Here is a 24,133-nt window from a genome sequence, read left to right as displayed (position 1 = left end):
GGATGGGAAGTCTCCAGCTATAATAGTGGAGTTGCCTGTTTCTAAAGATACTCATCAGTTTTTGCTTTACACATTTTGATGCTCTGTTAGGCACATACATATATTTGGGTCTTTTTGGAAAATTGACCCTTTGACTGTTATGTAATACTCTATTTAGCCTTGGTATTTGTCCTTGCTCTGAAATCTGTTTGTCTAAAATTAATATGGCGCCGGGTACAGTGGTGCATGCTTGTAATCCCAGCTACTCAGAAAGCTGAGACAGGAGGATTACAAATATGAGGCAATCATACTTAACAACCAGAGCAACTTAGCAAACCCCCGTCACAGATTTAAAGAATAAAAAGGGTGGCTCAGTGGTTTTAACGCAGTGGTAGAGTTCCCCTGGATTCAATAAAATTAATATATATGCTCCATCTTTATTTGGTTATTGTTAGCCTGGGGTATATCTTTCTCCATTCATGCACTATTTTGCTTTGTTTTTATTTTTGTTTTTTGTGGTGCTAAGGATCGAACTCAGAGGCTACCACATGCTAGGCAAGCACTATTACTGAACTAACCCCATCCCCCATTCTTTTACTTTTAATTTGTGTCTTTTTTTTTTTTTTTTTTTTTAGTTCTGGGGGTTGGGCCCAGGGGTACTTAACCACTGAACTACATCCCCAGTTCTTTTTTGAGATAGGGTCTCACTAAGCTGGCCTTGTCCTTAAGATCTTTCTGCCTTTGCCTCCCGAGTTGCTGGGATTATAAGTGTGCATCCCCCAGCTCCTGTGCCTTTATCTTTAAAGTAGATTTCTTTTCTTTTTTTTTTTTTTTTTTTTTGAAAAACAAAAACAAGTCTTTATTGTCTAGAAATATACATAAAGAAATCCCCATGAAAGTTGCTATTCTCTCATCTCCCCATCTTCTTCCTCTTCTTCAACACCTCTGATATAAAGGACATTATTACACCTTATTAAAACTTCACCAAGATGTCCAGACAATGCTCCATCTATGTACTCTTCTGTATTTGCAAGCTGCATGTTCATATACCCATCTACAGATACCAGGTAGCCCTTGTATTCCATTCCCCACTTGAGTTTCACCATCACTGGCTTTCCTGTTAATCCATTGAGGAAAGGTTTGGGATTGAGGGGTAAACTCATCGCGAATACCGGCGAATGCTGCTGGCTACTCGCCGCCGACCCAGCTGTAACCCGTCCCTCGTGACTGGAGCAGCTAACCGAGGGCCCGAACCACGGAGCTCCGGGAGAAATAGATTTCTTTTAAATATCATACAGTTGGGTCTTTTTTTTTTTCTTATAGTCTCTTAGTTGGTATGTTAAGATTCTTTATATAAAAGTGATGATTGATATAGTTAATAGCTTTCATTTTTTTAACATTTATTTTTTAGTTATAGGTGGACACAGTATCTTTATTTTACTTTATGTGGTGCTGAGGATTGAACCTAGTGCCTCACACATGCTAGGTGAGCACTCTACCTCTGAGCCACAACCCCAGCCCCTAGCTTTTGTTTTTTGTAATTGTTTTCTATTCATTGCCCTCATTCATCATTTCATTTTTGTTCTTTTTCTGCTTCATCTGGTTTTAAATGAGTATTTTATATGATTTCACGTTTTCTCAACATTTCAATTATACTATTTATTGATATTTTTTTTAAATTGGTCATCTCAGACTTTGCAATATACACGTATAACTAAGTTTGCTTTCAAAGAACACTCTACAACTTCCTGAATAGTGCAGGTGCCTTTTAACAAAGTACCTAGTTCCTGTTATAGAGTTCTTCCTTCCTATCCCTTAAACATTGCTGTTATAATTTCATTTACTCATAAGCTATAATCATTTATTTTTGCTATCTTTATTTTGAATCAGCAGTTATCCTTTGGATCAGTTAAGAATATGAAAAATGGGTTGGGAATATACCTCAATGGTTAGAACACTTACCTAGTATGCACAAGGCCATGAATTGATCCCCAGCACTGCAAATAAAGAAAAAAAATTGAAAAATAAAAGATCTGATTGATTTTATTTGACCTTCATTTATTCTTTCTTGAACACTTCTTCCTTATGTAGACCTGAGTTTCTGACCTAGGTTATTTTGTTTCTCTCTGAAAAACTTAAAGACAGGTGTACTGACAGCAAATTCCTTGTTTGTCTGTTTATTTTGTATTTTAAAGAAGGTCTTTGTTTTTATACTTTTGAACAATAATTTCAGTGATACTGAATTCTACATTGGTGGGGTTTTTTTCTTTCTTTTTATTCATTTATTAGTTCTAATCAGTTATACCTGACAGTAGAAAGTTCTTCAATTCATTGTACACAAATGGAGCAGAAATTTTCACTTTTCTGGTTGTGTATGTATGAACTCAACCTATACCCTAAAGATTTAAAAAGTGACGCAACCACTTCAGTGCGTTCTGTATATGTACCATCATACCATTTGAAAAATAAATACCTTCTTTATCTATTCATCTGTTGAAGGGCATCGAGGTTGCTTCCATAGTTTAACAACTATTCACAATTGCTAAACTGTGGAAGCAACCTCAATTCACAGTTGCTAAACTATGGAAGCAACCTCGATGCCCTTCAACAGATGAATAGATAAAGAAGCTGATGGTACATATATACAATGGAATATTACTCAGCAATAAAAGAGAATAAAATGATGGCATTTGCAGGTGAATGGATAGGTTTTTCTTTTTAACATTTCATTTCTCTCAATTCTGTGTGAATGATGAATTCATTGAGTATAGAACACATATATCCACTCTACCACTGAGCCACATCCCCAAGCCCCTCATTTTCTTCTTGCTTGCATGGTTCTTTAAGAGAAGTCCAATGTAATTCTTTGCTCTTCTCTAAGCATGGTGCTTTTTTCCTCTAACAACATTCAAGACTCTCTCTTCATCTTTGATTTTCCTCAGTTTGAATATGATGTGCATAGCTATGATTAATTTTGGCATTTATCCTATTTGGTGTTCTCTGAGCTGTGGACTTGTGGTTTGATGTATATCATTAACTTTAGGAAATTCTCAGTCATTATTTTTCAGATGTTTCTTTTATTATTTTCTTTCTTTTTCTTGTATTCCTCTTATATATATTTACACATTTTATAAAAGTCCTACAACTCTTGGATGTTCTTTTTTTCTCTCTCTTTTCAGTTTAGGAAGTTTCTATTGCTTTGTCTTTTTATTTATTTATTTATTTATTTTTAGTTCTTAAGATGAAATCCAGGGCCTCATGCATGCTAAGCACACACTGCACTGAACTACACCCCTAGCACCTTCTGTTGACATATCTTAAAACTCAATGATTCTTTCTTACTGATGAGTCCATCCAGGGCATTCTTCCTTATCTTTTTGTCAGGAGGAGATGCAGTACTAGGGATGGAATCCAGGGGTGCTCTCCCACAGCATGATATCACTAGCCTTTTTTATTTGGAGTTTCCCAAGTTGGCCTCTAACAATCCTCTTGCCTCGTACTTTTTTGTTTTTCAGTTTTTTTAACTTCTTGTTGTTGTTGCACCTTTATTTTATTTATTTATTTACTTACTTATTTATGTGCGATGGTGAGAATTGAGCACAGTGCCTCACACATACTAGGCAAGTGCTCTTACCATTAAACACAATCCCAGCCCTCTGTTAGTACTTTTTATTGCTGGTATTTCTCTTTTGCTTCTTTTTTAGAGTTCCAGATTTCTGCTTATATTATCCATCTGTTCTAAATGTAGCCCACTTTTTTCATTAGAGCCCTTAGCATAGCAATCTTAGCTTTCAAATCTCCAGTCTGATAATTCCACAATCTCTGCCATATCTGAGTTTGGTTGTAATACTTGCCTTTTTCTTCAGATTGTCTCTCTCTCCTTCTCCTTCTCTCTCTCTCTCTCTCTCTCTCTCTCTCTCTCTCTCTCTCTCTCTCCTTCTCTCCTTCTCTCCTTCTCTCCTTCTCTCCTTCTCTCCCTCTTTCTCTCTCCTCTCCTCCTCCGTCCCCACCCACCCCACAACATGCCTTGAAATTTTTTGTTGAAAGCCAGACATAGTGTATCAGATAAATGGAATTTATGTAAATAGCTCTTTACTGAGAGGTTTTATATTTATCTGCCTTGGAGTTAGGCAGTATGGACTGTTTGTTGTAGCTATAGATGTCTGAGGCTAAAATTCCTCTAGTGTCTCCTCTTATTTTTTGATTTCCCAAGAGATTCCTTCTTCAACATTAAGAGTCGAGTCTGAAGGCTGGGGATGTGGCTCAAGCGGTAGCGCGCTCACCTAGCATGCGTGCGGCCCGGGTTCGATCCCCAGCACCACATACAAATAAAAAGATATTGTGTCCACTGAAAACTAAAAAAAAAATATTAAAATTCTCTCTCTTTTTCCCTCCCTCCCTCCCTCTCTCTTAAAAAAAAAAAAGAGTCGAGTCTGAGCACTGCATTTCTTTCATTTATAATACCTTTAAGGTGGTAGTAAGATGTGGAGAAGGTGAAGCATTCTATAGTCGTGTGATTAGGTATTAGTCTTTTAGTTAGCCTATGCCCCTCCTGGTTGTAACCTTCACAAATGCTTCTCAGCATTTCCCCTACACTTATCAGATTTTTTTACCCCATGTAGGTATTTGACAAAATACTTTTGGCAAGAGAGTTTCTCTAAAGAGCAAGCATTTGTTAAAGACAACAAAGTGTACTGAGCATATTTCAAAATGGTTACTTTCCCCTTCCCATTGATACAAGGAAAGGACAAGGGGGTTATTCTTTGGTCTTCACAGTGAGAACCAGATAAGACTCCTAGAAACAAGACTCATCAAAGTGTGGGACCTTTCTAAGCCTGGCCCTCAAGAGTTTTTCTCTCAAGTTAGTCCCTCAAGACTCCAACAATCAAGCAGTACCTTAAATATTCCTACCAGTTGCTTTTTCTTCTCTCAGCAATGGTTTCTGATACCAACAAGCTATAAATTCTGTATGTCACCTGTCTCCAGTTTTCAGGTGTCATTTTGCCCTGCATCCTCAGTTTTCTAAAGATCTAAGTTGGTTGATTTTCATGTTTTTTAGCGTTTTTCTTCATGTGAAAATAGGAGGACTTTCAAGCTTTTTATATAAAAGCAAATTTAAAACAGCATTACTAGATATATTAGACATAGACAAAATTGCATTTTCTTTATATTGCCCAAGTCTTGAGTTCCAGACATCCCACAAACAGCTAAGATGATAATAGGTACTTAATATCTGTACCTAATCTCATTTATACATAGCTTTTAGTATTCTGGAACAATCCAAAAAATGAATAAATGTTCAAAGTAAGAAATGCCTTTTTTTTCTTCTCTGCAATGCTGGAGATTGAACCCAGGGTTCTCAAGGATACTAGTATCCCCAGCCCTAAGGAAAGCCTTATTTTACATTTGCACAAAGATTCGTGTACCAGTGCTCTTTTCCTTGCCTAAATTTCCCTCTTGATTTTTCTTGAAGAGTGTTCTATGAAGCCATAGTACTGATAAAAGTTTTTCTACAACAGAAACTTCCATGTGCTGCTTCTCAATCTTATCAAAATCCGTTCATGTTTGAAGGCATTTTTTATTGCTTGGGAACATGTTTGAGAAATTTAATAATTGTCTTATCATAAGCTTTGCTAAGAAGACACTTAGGAGCATGCTGGAGGGACTTTCTGTAGAAAGGGAAATGGTAAACTCAGTAGCCCTTCTGGCACCCCCAGAATCTGTTATATTGAATCTGTTATGGAGTTCTTATATACAGCTCCTTGAAGAGGTTCAATCCTACCAGCATACCTATGAAGATAGCCCTGCATCTCTTTTTCTTTTTTAGAAAGAATTTTTAATATTTATTTTTTAGTTTTCAGTAGACACAACTTTTTTTTTTTTTAATGTGGTGCTGAGGATCGAACCCAGCGCCGCCCCGTGCATGCCAGGCTAGCGCGCTACCGCTTGAGCCACATCTCCAGCCCCAGCCCCAGCCCTACAATCCTTGGCAGACTTTTTTCAGTCTTCCAACATAATCCTTCTCCATAAAAAACATTTGTTACCAAAATCTCATTAAAGCGAGGCAGTGTCTTAGTCCATTTTCTGTTGCTCCAACAAAATACCTGAGAATATGTGATTGATTGATTGATGTGTAATGGGGATTGAACCCAAGGACACTTAACCACTGAGCCACATCCATCCCCAGCCCTGTTTTAGACTTTGTTTAGAGACAAGGTCTCACTAAGTTGCTTAGGGCCTTGCCAAGTTGCTGAGGCTGGCTTTGAACTCCTAGTCCTCCTGCCTTAGCTGGATTATAATCCCTGCCTGAGCTGCTGGGATTATAGGCATGTGCCACCATGCCCAGCAGACTGGGTGATTTATAAAGAATAGAGATTTATTATGGCCCATTATTCTAGAGGCTGGGAAGTTGGCACTGGCTTCTGCTTGGCTCCTAGTAAGGGCCTCATGCTGTTTCAGCTTGGGAAGCGGAAGAACATGTGGGCATACTTTATAATAATCCTCTGCAGAGGTTATTAATCCTGTCCTATGAGAGAGTGAGAGCTCCCTCCTTCTGTCCCTCCTTCCTTCCCTTCCTTCCTCACACTAGATAGCATTAATCCCTTTATGAGCGTTGATCCCTCAGAAACTAAACACTTCTTAAAGGTCCCACTACCTCTCAACACCATAACACTGGGAACCAAGGCTCAACATGTGTTTTGGTGGGGTCAAACTATATTCAGACCATAACAGGCAGATATTACAACTACCAAAAAATTGACTTAAAAATAAAGTTAAGCACCAATTCTGTCCTTTATAAGATAGTTGATCATAAGTGCTTATACTTGATTGTGGTTGATTTACTTTTTTCCTTTATATGTAGATGATTTTATGTTGTTAAATATTTTATGCAAGAAGAAGCTAGGTAGTAGTTGAAAAAAAAATGTGGACCTATTAAAGAGATTATCTAGGCTGGGTACGGTGGTGCACACCTATAATCCCAGTGGCTCAGGAGGCTGAAGAAGGAGGATTGTAAGTTCAAAGCCAGCCTCAGCAACTTGGCAATGCCCTCAGCAACTTAGCAAAACCCTGTCTCAAAATATTAAAAAAGTCTGGGGTGTGGCTCAGTAGTTAATTGCCCCTGGGTTCGATCCCTGGTACCAAATAAAAAGAGAAGTTTATCTAGTAAAACTTGTCATGTCATATTGTGGCAGAAGTCAAAATGATATTCTTTACTAGTACTTTAAATTTTAAGTGACACCAGTGGTTAAGTTTTTTAGACTATTTGTATATATTATTATAAGTTAGTGATTAAATTTGTTAAAGTGTCTGTTCCTTGAAATTCTACTGATGTGAACAAATTAATTACAGTCCTGTCCTAAATGACTCTGTTCTGTGTTAAAGGTGTGTGTGGGATTAGAGGAGGCTACAACTCCCACATTCTCAAAGGGGTATTATGATTCTCAGATAACAATCATAATTCTCTCTTACATATTTCTTCCTATTAACATCATTGCATCCTTTCAAGGTCTCCCAGCCTCAAGTAATAGAAATTAGTTTGAGATTACCCAGGAAGGAAAAGGAGAATGAATGGAATTCAGTACACCTAGTAAAACTAATTCTTCTACCCAAATCAAACATAATAAACTTAATATTAACCTTCATCATGTTCCAAATGCTTTGCTTTTTACCTTTTCTAAATTCTATGAGAATTTGAAAATCTAATTCAAATTCTATTTTATTCCTGAAAAATCTTAAGTTTTTCTGAGATAGGGCCTGTGTCTTATTTATTTTTATATCTCCATTGCCTTAAACAATGTACATACTTAGTAAATAATAGTATAATTGGTGAATAGAAAGGCTTTGCTAATAAACATCATTGTTGATCATCTCCTCTTAATTTTATATATATATATATATATATATACACACACACACACATACATACATACATATATGAGTATATATTAGGGGTACCAGGGATTGAACTCAGGGATACTCGACCACTGAGCCAAATCCACAGCCCATTTTTGTATTTTATTTAGAGACAAAGTCACACTGAGTTGCTTAGCACCTCCCTTTTGCTGAGGCTGGCTTTGAACTCTCAATCCTCCTGTCTCAGCCTCCCTAGCCACTGGGATTATAGGCATGTGCCAGCTTCCTCTGATTATATTTTATAATAGAAATTATAATTTGTTTTACTTACAAACTAATTTTCCCCAAAATATTATAAGTTTAAAGGTAAAATCCAAGTTCTTGAGAAGTTCTAGTAAGATGAAATAACAAGCCCTCACTAACACACAAATTTTAAAAAAGAATTTTCTGTGTTATATACTAGGGATATATAAGTTCAAATTCCCTATACAGGGCTCTCCTCAGTTATATACATACAAAATATAAATGGGTATAGTGAGAGTCTATAGTATCATAGTCACTCAGTAATTACTAGTGACTGAAAAGATCATGTGTAACTTTTTTTTTTTTTTAATAAAATACACTAGTCTTAAGTATAGGGTTTAAGTTTGGCAAATGTACACACCTGGTAACAAACATACCTGACAAGATAAGGAGCATTACTATCACCCTAGAAAATTCCTATCTGTCCCTTTCTGGTCTGCCTCCTCTAATCATGAATTTCTAATCCCATCTATTAGTCATACCTGGTTTTTTATTTGGTTTAGTTTTTGGTTTTTTGTTTGGCACTAGGGATTTAACCCAGGGGCACTTTACCACTGAGCTACATACCCAGCCCTTTTTATTTTGAGACAGGATTTCACTGTGTTGCTTAGGGCCTTGCTAACTAAGTTGCTGATGCTTGCCTGGAATTTGTGATCTTCCTGCCTCAACTTCCTGACTCATTGGGATTACAGGCCTGCGCCACCATGATTAACTTTATTATTGCTGGTTGTATCACCACTGTAATATTTGCATATAAATTAAGTTGAAAACAAGTTATAAAGATATAATCAAATATGTGTCAAATATCTTCATACTGATTCTGTAAATCAAGGTTGATTTTAATAAATAGTAATTTTTACTAGCATATAATAAGGACAGTTTGATATTTTTTTGCCTTTGTGTATTTTTTAGACACATGGACTAAAATGAAATGTTTGATTTTCCTTTATATTGTGTGTTTTAATAGAGATCAGTTAGTTGTCTTCAGTATGAACTTGGGATGAGGGCAATAAGAAATCCTATTGTTTCCAGCCTCCTCAAAGATGAACTGGCAGTGTGTCAGGAAAATTCCCAGTATGGAGCAGTTTTATTACAATTCAGTACAATTGGTTCTTGCATAACCTTTAGAAAATCATACATAAAACATTCTCATCTATATAAATAAAAATCACCCACACACTTTATTAATAGCTTTGTTCACTTTTTTCCCTGGGAATTATGCTGCATGTTCCTACTGTGCCCCTTTTTTAGTCTTTTTAAAAAGACAACTTTCTATAAGCTTTCTTAAAAGCAAAATGGTTACAGTAATATAAGTGTGAGGTAATTCTCAATAATTCCCACAAGACCTAGATCTCCCTCTTAATAATGTACTATAAATTGTGTTTCTAAGTGTCATAGTCAGTTTAACCTTAGGAAAGAAAAAGGACAGAAGATTATGCTTTCATGGAAATGATAGTCATGTTTTCTTTTATTTGTGATAATATATGATGATTTACTTATTTGTATTCATTCTGGGGATTGAACCCACAGTCTCGTGCATGCTAAGCAGATGCTCTGCCACTGAGCTGTATACTCCCAACCAACCACTGGGTGTTTGGGGGGTTTTGTTGGTAGTGGTGGTTTGGCTTGCTTGTTTGTTTCTAGTGTTACTAGGGGTCGAACACAGGGCTTCAGAATTGTCAGTCAAAAGCTCTACCACTAAGCTGCATCCCCAGTGCAGGGGGGTTATTGATCTTATTTATTTATTTACTTATACATTCTTGGAGATTAAATCCTAGGTTACTCTACCACCCAACTTTATCCTCAGCTCTCTTTATTTTTTTTATTTTGAGGCAGTGTCTCTCCAGCAGTGTCTCCAGGTTGCCCAGGATGGCCTTGAACTTGTGATCTTCCTACCTGGGCCTCCTGAGTAGCTAAAGTTATGGGGCATGCAGCACCACCAGCCAAGGAGTGTTATTTTAAAATACACATTTTCAAGTTTATGCTGCTGTTCAACTAAGGCCGCAATAAATACATGGTAAAAGGGGTTACAGAACATACCAAGTAGAAGTCTTACTAGCCTGATTTGCTTAATTGGAGATATATTTTGGGGCTATCATTTTCTGGAATACAAACTTTTTGGAAGATTTTCTATATATTATTCCAAAGGTAATAATCTAATAATAAACCTGTAGATCCAACTATCAATTTACAGAAAATTAAGGAGCTAGAAGAACATGTTCAACAGTATCACCCTCCATAATAAGATTACCTGGTTTCTTCAACAAATGAATAGCAGGGTGAAGGGAAGGAGCAGGTAAATTTTTTGAGATTAGAAAACTAGATACAATTGGATAAATTTAAATATAAACTGGATATTAGATGGTTTTTTAAATTATCAATATTGATAGGTATAATAAAAATATTGCAATGTTAAGAAATTATCCTTACTGATTCATACCAAAGTGATATCTGAGATTTTGCTTAAAATACTTTTCCAGAAAAGAAAGTTGGATGTAATAGATGAAACAAGAATGGTAAAATAGTAAATGCTTGAAGCTATGTTACATAGGTTTGAAACATTCTGTACCATAAAATTAAATTTAAAAGACATAGTTGGGCTGGGGATGTGGCTCAAGTGGTAGCACACTCGTCTGGCATGCGTGCGGCCCGGGTTCGATCCTCAGCACCACATACCAACAAAGATGTTGTGTCCGCCGAGAACTAAAAAAAAAAATGAATATAAAAAAAAAATTAAAAAAAATAAAAGACATAGTTGGGCTAGGGATATAGTTTAGAAAAAGATTGCTTGCCTAGCACACAAAATCCCTGGGATCAATCCCCAACACCACTGAACACACACATATATTGGAAAGGGAAAAAAATAGATCACCACAGTAAAAGCGAGCAAAACTGTATTCACTTTCAGAATAGCAGTTTAGTTTAGCAAACAACATCCCTATAAATTAACATGTAAAATTTGGGGGAAGGATAAAAAGGCATTTATAATGAAGCCTTACTCAACCTACAATTCATCCGATTTTCTCTTATACCATTAAATTTTTAGACAATACTTCATTTAAAAAGAATAATGAACTCAGAATGGAAGATACATCTGACAGTGGGAATAGTAGATGGACTTAACTCTGGCAGCGGAACACAACAAGGGTCTGTCTTGTCTTCCACCTTAGTCTCCCCCTTGTGCCATTTGTGGCATTCACCTGGGACTGCTGTCTTCTAATTGTGGAGGAGTCAGATTTGTGGCCTTTCCTCATAGCCAGACCTTTGGCTTTGTATATTTATCTGGGACAAAATACCTATTTTACTACAGAACATTTTTGACCTTCTATTGCTCATTGCTTTTGTTCAGTTTTATGTATTTTTTTAAATATTTATTTTTTAGCTTTAGGTGGACACAATATCTTTATTTTTATGTGGTGCTGAGGATCGAACCCGGGGGATTGAGCCAAGGGTCTCAAACATGCTCTAACACTGAGCTACATCCCCATATACACCCCACCTCCCCAGACAAGGTCTCGCTAAATTGCCCACACAGCTCTCAAACTTGTGATCTTCTTGCCTTGACCTCTCAAATAGCTGGGATTACTGGTATGTACTAGTGAGCCTGGCTAAAATAAATGTCCTTAATGAGTAGATTCAGCCCCTTACAAACATAATTTGTGCAGCTTAATTTACCTTCTGAGAATTTTTTCTTTCCTGAGTTACTGATTGCATGGTATTTTTCCTGGGAGAACATAGTCCACGTCTAATTGGTATATAGAACTGAACACTATTGGTACTTTGACACTTTACAATATTGCCATATTACAATAAGAAAAGTTTGCAGAATAAATTAATATTGAGAGTAATTCCTTCAGTGGACTTGCTTCCTAAATCAGAAATTGTTTTTTATGCTATAGAGGCCTAACCCAGTGTGGCTGAATGATGTAGAAAGCCCTTGCAAGTCTACGTTTTACTGAAATCTCTAGAATTATTCTGCTATAGTAAATTTAAGAGTTAACTAAATATTCCTGAGACCCAACTCCATTTGTAATTTAAATTAAGATATCATACATTAAAAATGTAGTTATTTTTTGTATTTGAACATTTGCATAATCTATTTTATTAGCATATCTATATTATCAATGAATTTTGAGTTCTCAGCCTAGTGTCATTTCTGTCAATATAACTCTACATAGCCACTGCCACAGTGACATGAAAGTATAAAGATGTCTTGCTAAATATATCTTAATTAAACTTGACTTGTCACATCTTCTAAACACAGAGATTTAAACCTAGAACTTTTGATGCTAGGAGATTTAAGTACAAAAATAAGCCAGGCATGGTGGTGCACTCCTGTAGTTCCAGTGACTCCGGAGGCTGAAGCAGGTAGATCACAAGGTTGAGAACAGCCTCAGCAACCTAATGAGACCCCTAAGCAACTCAGCAAGATCTTGCCTCAAAATAAAAAGTAAAATGTGCTAGGAATGTGTCTCAGTGGTTAATAACCACTGGGTTCAATCTCCAATACTGGGCTGGGGTTGTGGCTCAGTGGAAGAGTGCTTGCCTAGCACACATGAGGTACTGGGTTTGATCCCCAGCACTACACATACACACACACACACAACAAAACCAACTAAATAAATCCCCAGTACCCAAAAAATAAAGGTGAGTAAGACTAGATTTGAAAAATGTTACTACTAAGAACAATTTTTAAGAATTATAGACTGTTATAAAATAATCATAAAGATTATATAGCTACTGGTAAAAATGAATTGTTACTATTAATTGAGTACTGTTTGTCAGGCACTTCACTAAACACTATTTACAAAGTAGTAATGTATGCTGTTTTTGTACTGCACAAAGTTCAGTTAGGGTTTTAAGAAATATAAATGCCATAAGAGTAATAGTTGTTGTGTAATCTGTCACATTGATAAAAGAGAATATTTTCTTGAAGTAATTGGAAGTACTGTAAAAAATGCATGCTTTCTAAAACATTAAAATTATCCATCTTGTGATGAAAACTAATGAAATTAGTGGTAACCTCTCATCCTAATGACCAAGCTCTTTGGCCCTTTACTAGAGTGGTTTTTATCTTAATTCTTAGCATATTTGCTTTCTGAATTTATATGACATCTAATAAAGTTAACAGGGAATTGTATTTTTGACAGTTCAGAGGACACATTTTCTACTTTCTAAAAGTATGATCCTACATGTGAAATTTGAGAATCCCACCAATTCTGTTGTTTTGGGTTCGGGGTTTGGGGTTTTTGGTTTTTGCTGTGCTGTGGCTCAAACCCCCGTCTTTGCAGGTACACTAGGTAAGCATTCTACCACTGAAGTACACGGAGCTGTTATTCATTCATCTGAAGCCATTAATTGTATGAGCACTTTTATGCCATTTAGAGACAACTAGTAACTAATACTTAAATTTTGAATTTTTTAAATTTTTAGTTGTAGATGGACACAATACCCTTATTTTATTTACTTTTTTTTTTTGGAGGGGGAGGGAGGTACCAGGAATTGAACTCAGGGGCACTTAACCACTGGCTGAGGCTGGCTTTGTACTTGTGGTCCTCCTGTCTCAGCCTCTTGAGCCACTGGGATTACATGCCCCAGCGTATTTACTTATTTTTATGTGGTACTGAGGATCAAACCCAGTGTCTCACATGTAGTAGGCAAGCACTTTACCACTGAGCTACAACCCCAGCCCCTGAAATTTGATTTTTATTTAAAATTTTATTGTCAATATATGCAACCATATTGTAATTTTTAAAGGGTCATTAAAGTAATCCATAGGAATTAAATAAGAACTCTCCCCATATGTCAATGATAGGCAGTTTCCTCCCTATTCTCTCCTTCACAGCTAGAGTAGCGGACACAACATCTTTGTTTGTATGTGGTGCTGAGGATCGAACCCGGGCCGTAGGCATGCCAGGCGAGCGCGCTACCGCTTGAGCCACATCCCCAGCCCCCTCAGTTTTTCTTGATAACATGACTAGAATGGTAAAGCCTAGAAAGCAGTACCCTTTTCCACCCAGTTTTACCAAAGCTGCTATTGACAAATGAACAGATTTGGATTGATTGCCTTTTGGTTTTTTTGTTTGTTTTAAGGTCTTTTTTTTTTTCTTTTTAAAGAGAGAGAGAGAGAGAATTTTTTAATATTTATTTTTTAGTTTTCGGCAGACACAACATCTTTGTTTGTTTGTGGTGCTGAGGATCGAACCCGGGCCGCATGCATGCCAGGCGAGCACTTAAGCCACATCCCCAGCCCCTTGATTGCCTTTTGTTTTCCATGGTAACAGATAGTTACCATATTAACAATAAATAAGTGGCAAAAGACCAATAAAGAGAAAAGGGAAAAAATAGACAAAATTTTTAATCAACAAACTAGAAAATCTGTTTCTGAATGTTTCTCTGTCTCCTACCATCTGTTATGAAGTCCTTGTCTTCAGTAACTGTCTCAGTCTTCCTTGTATTACAGACATGTGGCCCAGGGTAGTTCATTTAAGCTAATGTACAGAAATTTGGATGTAGTTACCATGAAATGTTGTCAGTTTTTTAGCTACAGGGAAAATAAAATGGAACAGGAATATAGAAAAGAAGGAGCTGGGGTTGTGGCTCAGTGGTAGAGGGCTTACCTAGCACATGTGAGGCACTGGGTTCGATCCTCAGCTCCACATAAAAATAAATGAGTAAAATAAAGGCATTGTATCCATCTACAACTAAAAATATTTAAAAGAAAAAGAAACTTAAGAGTGAAGAATCTCTTCTGCTTTACATAGCCTTATTTTGAGGGAATAGGACAGACCTTTCAACTTTTTTTATAATGTATATTCTGTTAGTCCGTATCACAGGACCAAAAAGAAACTCACTTTTCAGTTTGGGATTTTGCAAACAGTAGCTTATGAAAAATATAAAATATGCACACCTATACCTATCCTAAAATTGCTTTTATCAACCCAAAACTAATAACTAGAAATTTCAAAATCTGGGCATATTTTATAAGTGAGATTAAAGAGCCTAGTCGTTACTCAGTAGACATGGAGGCAAGACTGTTGATAATATCAACCCCACAGCATTGTATTCAATATTGGTGTTTGATAAACAGGGGTAAGGAATTTTCTTTTGGAAAGTAGGATAATAAATTGTGTATGTACCTGTAAAAATATCTCTTTTAAGTGAATTCTTACTGAGAGAGTAACTATTAAAAGTTTAATTGTAGTTTGTCATTTTGTTTTGATCTTATACTAAAAACTTCCAACCAAACAACATGTAAATATATCTTTTTCAATATGACAAAGTTGCATAAGAGAATCCCCTTGCACGTAAAGAAAAATGCAATTATTTTCTATTCTGAATCTCCAGACTGCTGTTTTAGAAAATCATATCTGATTATTTGCCCAGCAGAAGATTATTGAGTTGATTTAGCTGTGATTTTACTTAACAAAGCTTCAACTGCATTCCTACTGTGGAGTCCGAAAAAGGTAGAGAGATATAAATGATACATTCAAACTGTGATTTTTGTGAACAGGGCCATCGATGCACCCCTCGGAGCTAATAGCGGAGATGAGAAACAGTGGGTTTGCACTGAAACGAAATGTACTGGGGAGAAACTTGACCGCAAATGATCCATCACAGGTAATGATCTTTTTATCAGTAAGCTGAAAATGTCTATAAATCTAAATGTGATTGCTTGTGAATTGCTACTTAATGTTTCCAATATGCATATATCCATAGGAAAGTCACATAGAGCAAAGAAAATTCCTAAAATGTATTTTGATTTTGCCTCTTTATTATTTTAACCTAAATGAGAAATTGTTTATAAACCTATATTTTAATAAATGAAACGGCTCCTCTGTGTTTATATGGATAAAATAATCGAATGAGTGTTAAGATTGTTTTTCCCTTCCTGCCAACTCACCCCTGACATGACATTAAATTGAACTAATGGTAAGAAATATATAGGCAAACTCCTAAAAATTACAGAAAATATTTTTAAACTTTTTTAATTTATTAAAGTTAGAAAATAGTTGAGTTTGAAGGGTTGTATTAGTATGTATTCGATAACATACAATTAAAATTATAAAGGCTAAAATTATGGATATCTGTGGATATTTTGACCTTCCTATAAGATTCATGATCTTTTTTTTTTTTTTTACAGTGTTGGTAATTAGCTACATGCTAAACAAGTACCCTACCAGTGGACTACACTCCCAGCCTCTCATGATCTTCTTGTTTTTTAAATTTCATTAAATTATTTTAAAGATAAAATATTTAAATAGGAAAATGCTGAAATTCAAGAAATCTAAAGATTGTTTCTGTGTTCATTTTTTTCTTTTCTTCCTGATAAAGTTTTCTAATGTTAGCAAGGCAGTTGTATTAACATCTTATGATCCACTGTAACAGGTAGACTACAAAGAAATTTTTAAAATTCCATTCGCAGCCAGGTACAGTAAGATATATCTGTAATCTCAACGGCTCATAGGGCTGAGACAGGAGGATCACGAGTTCAAAGCCAGCCTCAGCAAAGGCAAGGCACTTACAACTCAGTGAGACCCTGTTTCTAAATAAAATACAAAAAATAGGGCTGGGGATGTGGCTCAGTGGTTGAGCATCCCTAAGTTCAATTCCTGGTACCAAAAAGAAGAAAAAGAAAAAATTCCATTTGCAGTTCCTAGTCCAAAATACCATATTCGTCTATAGTATGTCCCTATTAAAAAAAAAAAAATCTTGTTTATGAATGTTTTCTTTCCTGATAACTACTTGTCTAAAAATTTAGCAATTTGATGTCTTTGTTGACTCAGGAGTATGTTGCAAGTGAGGGTGAAGAGGATCCAGAAGTGGAATTCTTAAAGTCACTCACAACCAAACAAAAAGAAAAACTTCTCAGGTAATTGGAAAAGTATATATTTAATAGATTTTGTGTGTGCATGTTTGTGGTGCTGGAGATCTGAAGCAGGGCCTCATGCACTACAAGGCAAGTGTGCTACCACTAAGCTACACCCCCAGCCACACTAAGCTCTTGAAGCTATTTAATATGCATCATGTTGATTTATTCTTCAGCCAAAGTAATACAATTCTGTTGTCTTTTTTTTTTTTCAATAATATAAGATTGTGTACTTGGATAATACTACAAACTATTGCACTTTTCAGTATATTTAATTTGAAAATTGACTTATTTGTAGGTTTTACTTTTCAGGATAGATTTGTGTGTATCTTTGCACAGTTTTTCTTAGAAAATATTTTTGGTGCTGGGAGTGGTGGCACACGCCTGTAATCCCAGCAGCTCAGGAGACTGAGGCAAGATGATCCCGAGTTCAAAGCTAGCCTCAGCAAAAGGGAGGCTTGCTAAGCAACCCAGTGAGACCCTGTCTCTAAATAAAATACAAAATAGGGCTGGGGGTGTGGCTCACTGGTTGAGTGCTCCTGAGTTCAATTCCGGGTACCAAAAAAAGGAAGAAAGAAAATGTTTTTGCCCATGTGTCTTTGTTTTCTTTCTACATCTTGTAAATTTTTGAGAAATGCTGAAAGAATGTTTAAGGTACATATAAACTTTATATTAGACTATCTTTGGATTAATAAATCTAAGAAATGTCTGCTGAGTCCAATAGAGGGAGCTCATGATGTTCTCAGGAAGTAGAGTTTTAAGAATGGCTGAGAAAAGCCAGTGAAGACACTTACCTCAGAGAAACTCAAACATACCATATAAACAAGAAGTTACTCTTCTGAGACTGCATATTGGTCTTTAGAAATTCTCAATGCCCTGATGGAATTGCTCTAATTATTTATAAAACTGAACAGTTGTTGAAAAGTAGTATGTGATTGTTTTGTTACATAAACCTAGAAAGGTCATCAATTTTTATTTATTTTTGTGGTACTGGTGATGGAATTCAGGGGTGGTTTACCACTGAATTACATCCCCAGTCCTTTTTGTTTATTATTTGGAGACAGGGTTTTGAGCCTTACTAAGTTGCTAGGGCTGGTCTTGAACTTGCCATCCTCCTGCCTCAGCTTCCCAAGTAGCTAAGATTACAGGCATGCACAGCTAAGGGTATCTTATTTTTTTTTTTTTTTAGTTGTCAATGGATATTTATGTTATTTTATTTATATGTGGTGCTGAGAATAAAACCCAGTGCCTCAGACATGCTAGGCACACTTTCTACGACTGAGCCACAACCCCAGCCCTAAGGGTATCAATTTTTAAAGTGTATTTTTATTTGGAATTTTTTGGAGAATATATTCTTGAATATTGATAATGTAATATTAATATTTATTCTTGAATACTGATAATGTAATATTAATATTTTCATACTTTAATATAATACACAGAAAGTTTCCAATAGGTTCAACTAATGTGTACACCATTCACAGGCTTTCAGATATATATAGATATTTCTCTTTTTTTAATTGTAGATAGACACAATACTTTTATGTATTTATTTTTATGTGGTGCTGAGGATCAAACCCAGTACCTCATACATGTGAGGCCAGCACTTTGCCACTGAGCCACAGTCCCATCCCTCACAGGCTTTCTTTAGATCAAGATTACCATACCCTTAGAGTACTAAATAATTTCAAATTCTAACCCAGTAAGAATTTAATAGTCATTTCCATTGATGAAGTACAATCAGAGAATTGACTTAATACATTTATTTACTTAAATATAATGTAAACATGCCTTGAACAATTTTAAAGGAAAAAATGATTTGCCGTTTAATAAAATAAGTTGTTTATATATGGATACCATTTTTAGTAGCTTCTAAGAAAGCATATTATCCATTAACAATTTTATAGTTGGTGAAGTGGCTATTTTTTAGTTTGCTACTATTTTTCCCCCAATTACAGGAAATTGGACAGACTTGAAAAGAAAAAAAAGAAAAAAGATAGAAAAAAGAAAAAGTTACAGAAGAACAGAAGTAAACACAAAAAACATAAAAGCAAATCCTCCTCCTCTTCCTCTTCCTCCTGCTCCTCCTCTTCCTCCAGTACAGCTTCAGAAAGCAGTAGTGAGAGTGACAACGAAAAGAAGAAAAGAAAGAAACACAAATGTTCAGGAAATAACAGTGATTCTGAAGAAGACAAGTCTAAGAAGAGAAAACTTCATGAAAAACTTTCTAATAGTCATAGTAACAAGGAAAAAGTCAAGGAAAAGTCTAGGTCTTTAAAAAAAGAGAGTTCCGGAGAGAATAGCAAACAGAGCTATCCTGATAGCCACAGGTCCAAAAGCCACCACCACAGCCCAGAGAAGAGAGGATCAGAAAAAAAAGAGGGGAGCAGCAGAAGCTGTAGCAGGGATGAGAGGAGTAGGAGAAGCCGAAGCAGAAGTCCTGGTAGTTATAAGCAAAGGGAGATAAGGAAGCAGCCACAGCGGAGTCCCAGTGAGGAGCGCAGCAGAGGAAATGACAGCAGGAGCCATGGCACCAGTGTATACAGAGGAGAAAGAATGCACAGGGAGCATCCCGGAGATAAGCACACCAAAGGGACCCACAGAGAAAGAAGCAGAAGTCGGGAGAGAATAAAGAGACCGCATGTAACAGTTACCTAGTAATAAAAGCATCTCCACTTTCTTACTAAACACTTTTAGTAAGGGCTAAATTATGTACTGTTATCTTTGTAATAAATAAAGCTCTATTTTAATTTTCCATCTCTGTAAACTGTCATTTCAAATATAAAACCATAAGAATGAATTTTGCAAATATTTGTAAGTAATGTATTTTGAGAATGTAGAAGTATTTTCTGTTGTTAACTGTTTCTTGTGCCCCTGTACCAGATAAAACTCCATATAATTCTGACATTTCCTCTGTTCTGAAACAAATTAAAAGAGTGACAGTACATTGAATGGTTATAATTTGATTTTCTTTTTGGTCAATTCAAATTTGTTATTACTTTTAAGATTTGAATTTGCTTGAAGCGAAGTGTATTCATTGAAATTCACTAGTGTGAATTAAACAAGGGATATTTATCAATATTTCTTTAAGGCTTTTAAACTCCAAACTCCTTTCAGGTGTTTTGTTCTACAGAGTAAGCTAATTACATTTGGATGATCCATTAGCTTTCTGTGCTCCCATAGAAGTAACATAGAATTTTACCTCAAACTTGGAACAACATAATAAAAATCAAGGCAGAGGCAGGACTGTGTTCCTTCTGGGGGCTCCAGGGGAAAAAAATTCTGTTTGCTCACCTTTGCAGCTTTTTACTGGCTCCCTTCCTCCATTTTTCAAAACTAACAAAGAGGAGTCAAGTAGCAGACACTTCCATATTCGGCATTCTACTTTTTTAGGACCCTTGAAATTACATTGGGCCCACCTGCAGAATCCAGGATAATCTCCTATTTTAAAATCAATGGATTAGCAATCCTAATCCTCCTTTTCCATGAAAGATAATATGTACAGGTTCTGGGGTTAAGACATGTATATCTGTGAAGGACTATCCTACCTATCATAGATGGCCTTTCTACTACCGGCATATAACTATTATCAGATTTTGCTTTAAAATATCAAGCATTTAGATTATGTCCCAAATGAAATAATATGGACTATTTCAATACATTTCATGAGTATAAGAATATAAGACATATTTAAACTTAACTGTAAATTCTCCTATATTTCAAAGGAAAGATTTAGAAAAAAAATAGCACAAATCATAAGTAACATGCAATTTCAAAAACACATTTCATATCATGGACATAATATTTTGTTATTAGGGCTCTACTTTTTTAAAGACATCTGTCATTTAATACAAAACAAATATTGATTAGATGGTTTTGATAGTTGGCAGTCACAATTTCTTAGGTTCTGAAAGAAAGTAAATTTGAAAGAAAAGTTAAATAAAATCATTCCAAGTAGTCTGATACAAATCTCTTATTCTTGTCTGCACACACAGAAAACACGTGTGCTACAATTTAAAAGAAACTAAGGTGTAAGGAATACTTTGGTTATTTAGATTAAGAGAACTAGATGAGGGAAGAGGAACCTGAATTCCTCTTCACTGTTCTTTCATAATTTACAGTTCATCTCAAAGACCCCATTCCTTCACATTATATATATTAATAAGTGTGCATTTGAAATTGATAGACTGCTAATTTACACCTTAAGTTCATCAGTGTTGTAGTGATTATTTTATCTTATACCTTCTTAGCCTTTATAATTTTCATAATATCAAAACCTATGCAATACTTAGTGCTTTAAAAATGGTTTCTGAACCAATATAATACTCATGAAGAGAAATGTTAAAAATGAATCTTGTAATTAAGAATGAATTAAAGAAATACATATTTCTTTTCACTTTGACTTTCACAAAAGTGTAGTCCACTTTTAACTTTAAAGTAGCTGTTAGGGTTTTTGTGGGTTTTTTTGGTGTGTGTGTGTGTGTGTGTGTGTGTGTGTGTTTTAAATTTACTTATTCCGATTTGTTATACGTGACAGCAGAATGCATTTCAATTCATAGTACACACATGGAGCACAATTTTTTATGTCTCTGGTTGTACACAAAGTATAGTCACACCATTCATGTCTTCATACATGTACTTAGGGTAAGGATTTGTTTGTTTATTTTTAAATCTCTGATTTAATCTTTATTGTTAAGATTGAGAAACCATAAAGTGCTATTTCTTTATGAGAAAATTTTTCTTAGAGAAAAAGTCCCACATAGTTATGGAAGATGTCAATTTGCTGTTTGTCTTATAGCCTTGGTCACCCAAGCATGTGCTAAACAACCCCAAAAAGCTAGCATTCTAACTTCGTAAACTTAAAAATGGAAGGGAAGCATTTTCACACAGTCATAACATAATAAACAGCTTTAAAGAGGTTTTATCTAGTGTACTTTGTGCACCCTAATGATATAGGGGGGATGTGATTTTTTTAATAAAAATACTAGGCACCTAATTCTACTTTTGCTTTTGAAATGTAAAAACCAGAGATGAACCTCAAAAAAAGGGGGGGATCTGTCTAGTTGTATGTGTAGAGATTCCTCTAAGTACAGAAGCCAAAGAAGAATCCTCCAAGTTTAATATGATTTAAGAACCCAAACAAAAGTCCTCAACAGTCTAGGTTCAGTGGCTACCCAGGAGGCTAAGGCAGGAGGATCACAAGTTGGAGGCTAGCCTGGGCAACTTAGCCACACTCCAGCTCAGAAAAGTAAAAAAAAAAAAAAGGCTGGGGTTTTCATCTATGCTAGAGTGGCCCTATGTTTAATCTCCACAACCAGGCAAAATTAGTACTCCAAAATGACAATTTTGTGAAAATCCATCCGGTGAGGTTGGTCATTCTTCTTACCCTTAATAGAGAAGTTCTTTTTAAGGAATCTGGGTACATGTAGACATTTCTTGATTTGTCCATAGGCCTGGAACTGCACTGAGAGGCATAGAACATGTTTGAGGGACATCCCCTTAATCCTTTTGCCCCAAGCCTAACACTTAAGGTAACACTAGCAAACTGATTCCTGTAGGAGGTGCTGTCGATTTACAAATGACCAGGAACGATCAGGTTGCTAGGTTAGGACTTAAGTTATCTGAATGTCTACATAGTGAATTACTTATAATTTCTTTTAATAAATGACAAAATAGTAAGAGGTTGCTGCAGCGTAGCGGCAGGTCTGCTTACCTTGCAATGTGAAATCGATCTTGTTTTGAATCATACAGATGCAATCTGAAGAAAGCTTTTTATGTGAAAGGTTTGGACCTTTCTTACTGTTCTTCCATGAGACGGCTTGCTGACAGAGAAACAGATCAAGTCCCCACTGCTGGAAGCAGGCTTCCCAATTTTAATCACGGAACATTTTTGGTATGCTTTAGCCCTGAAGCTCAGAGTTCAAAATCCACTTGGCCCATTTCACTTTTTTTACTTAACGACCAACGAGCCAAGACGCTGGCGGAGGCCTCTCAAAAAGGCCACATCCTCCACACCCTGTGCTTAAGACCAGGAAGAAAGCTGCATTTTTAGCTCCAGTAGCTAAAGGATACTAAAACATCTTATTTAGGTTTTCTGAAAAGAAACCTTTGCTATAGTTACCACTTCTTGAAAAGAAATAAAGAAAGGCATGCAATACCTGCGGGCCTTGGGAGCATTTTAAGATCAAAAGGAGAAATGCTTTTTAAAAGTTGTGAGGAACAAATAGAAACAAGGGAACTTAGCTTTGGGAAACGCAACTGAGAGCTGTTCTGATTGAGGCTCCTAAATCCCGGTTCCTGCTGGCAGAAAAGGAAGCAGATAACTTTTCGACACCTTCTCCTTTTCTCCTCCCTCACACCACACTTAACAGAACCCCAGAACCCCCAGAATGTAACAGTAATAATGAAGCGAGGTTCGGAATGAAATGCCAAGAATTGCTTGGATTGGAGAGAAATGCACGCTCCGGCCGCACTGCCTGTGAGCCGCCTTCCCCCACTCGGAGACACACAAAACCTCTGTCCCTACTGTTCCAAAGACTTCCCGAGGGGGTGAGAAGAAGTAGAGGTCCGGGAACTCTGGTGCGGTTCAGAGCCGGGCTTCCAAGGACATCACCCTAAACCAAAAGGAAGCAGGAAGAGGCTGGGGTAGAGTGGTAGGGTGAGTTCCTAACTGGGGTCGCCCCTTCCCCTCCCCAGAAGTGACGCCACACTGCATTCTCTGATGTTTTCTTTCCCGACACGCTTCTGGCAATCTTTTGAGCACTCTCAAATGGACTGAGAATTAGAGTGCACAACCTTTCTGGAAGATGCGCCTCTTGCGCTAGGAGGCCTCTAGACTCCCTACTCATAAAATGTAGCGGGAAAGGGTCCGAGTTAGCTCTCTGTACCGGTCCTTCGTCCCCTCTCCACCACAGTGGCCTAAACGCATCCCGAAGAAATTCCCAGGCCACTCCTCGAGGCTGCGGGTCAGGGGGCTGCGCGCCAGGGCCTTGCCTGCCACTTCCCGCCTGAGCTCGCCTGGCCTCCTGCGCGTCTCCCGTGCGCGGGTCGGAGGGCGGACTCGCCAGCAATAGTTAGGAAGGCGAGCGAATTTCTCTGGTGGCTGGGGCTCCACAGGTGAAGAAGGCG

The 24,133-nt window shown here is 36.6% G+C and overlaps 2 protein-coding genes across 2 annotated transcripts in view; one reads left to right on the top strand and one right to left on the bottom strand.

Moving 5' to 3' along the window:
• Cirsr (corepressor of RBPJ and splicing regulator) overlaps positions 1–19,952 on the top strand; it is a 39,963-nt gene extending 20,011 nt beyond the window's left edge. The window contains exons 8-10 of the mRNA XM_077798865.1: positions 15,650–15,756; positions 16,923–17,008; positions 18,964–19,952. Of these exons, the coding sequence (XP_077654991.1) occupies positions 15,650–15,756; positions 16,923–17,008; positions 18,964–19,663 (893 nt within the window). The 3' untranslated portion in view covers positions 19,664–19,952. The remainder of the gene's footprint in view (positions 1–15,649; positions 15,757–16,922; positions 17,009–18,963) is intronic.
• Positions 826–1,247, bottom strand: LOC144254920 (small nuclear ribonucleoprotein F). The gene has a single exon (XM_077798863.1). It carries the CDS (start codon positions 1,140–1,142, stop codon positions 882–884), a length of 261 nt encoding a protein of 86 aa, XP_077654989.1. The 5' UTR covers positions 1,143–1,247; the 3' UTR covers positions 826–881.
• Positions 19,953–24,133: the final 4,181 nt, after the last annotated feature.

Source organism: Urocitellus parryii, chromosome 1, assembly GCF_045843805.1.
Source record: "Urocitellus parryii isolate mUroPar1 chromosome 1, mUroPar1.hap1, whole genome shotgun sequence".
NCBI lineage: Eukaryota > Metazoa > Chordata > Mammalia > Rodentia > Sciuridae > Urocitellus > Urocitellus parryii.
Note: the sequence above shows the minus strand (reverse complement) of the source record. Positions and strands in the feature narration are given on the sequence as shown.

Excerpts from the sequence above, each read along its gene's own strand:
- LOC144254920 (XM_077798863.1), bottom strand. The coding sequence starts at position 1,142 with ATGAGTTTACCCCTCAATCCCAAACCTTTCCTCAATGGATTAACAGGA.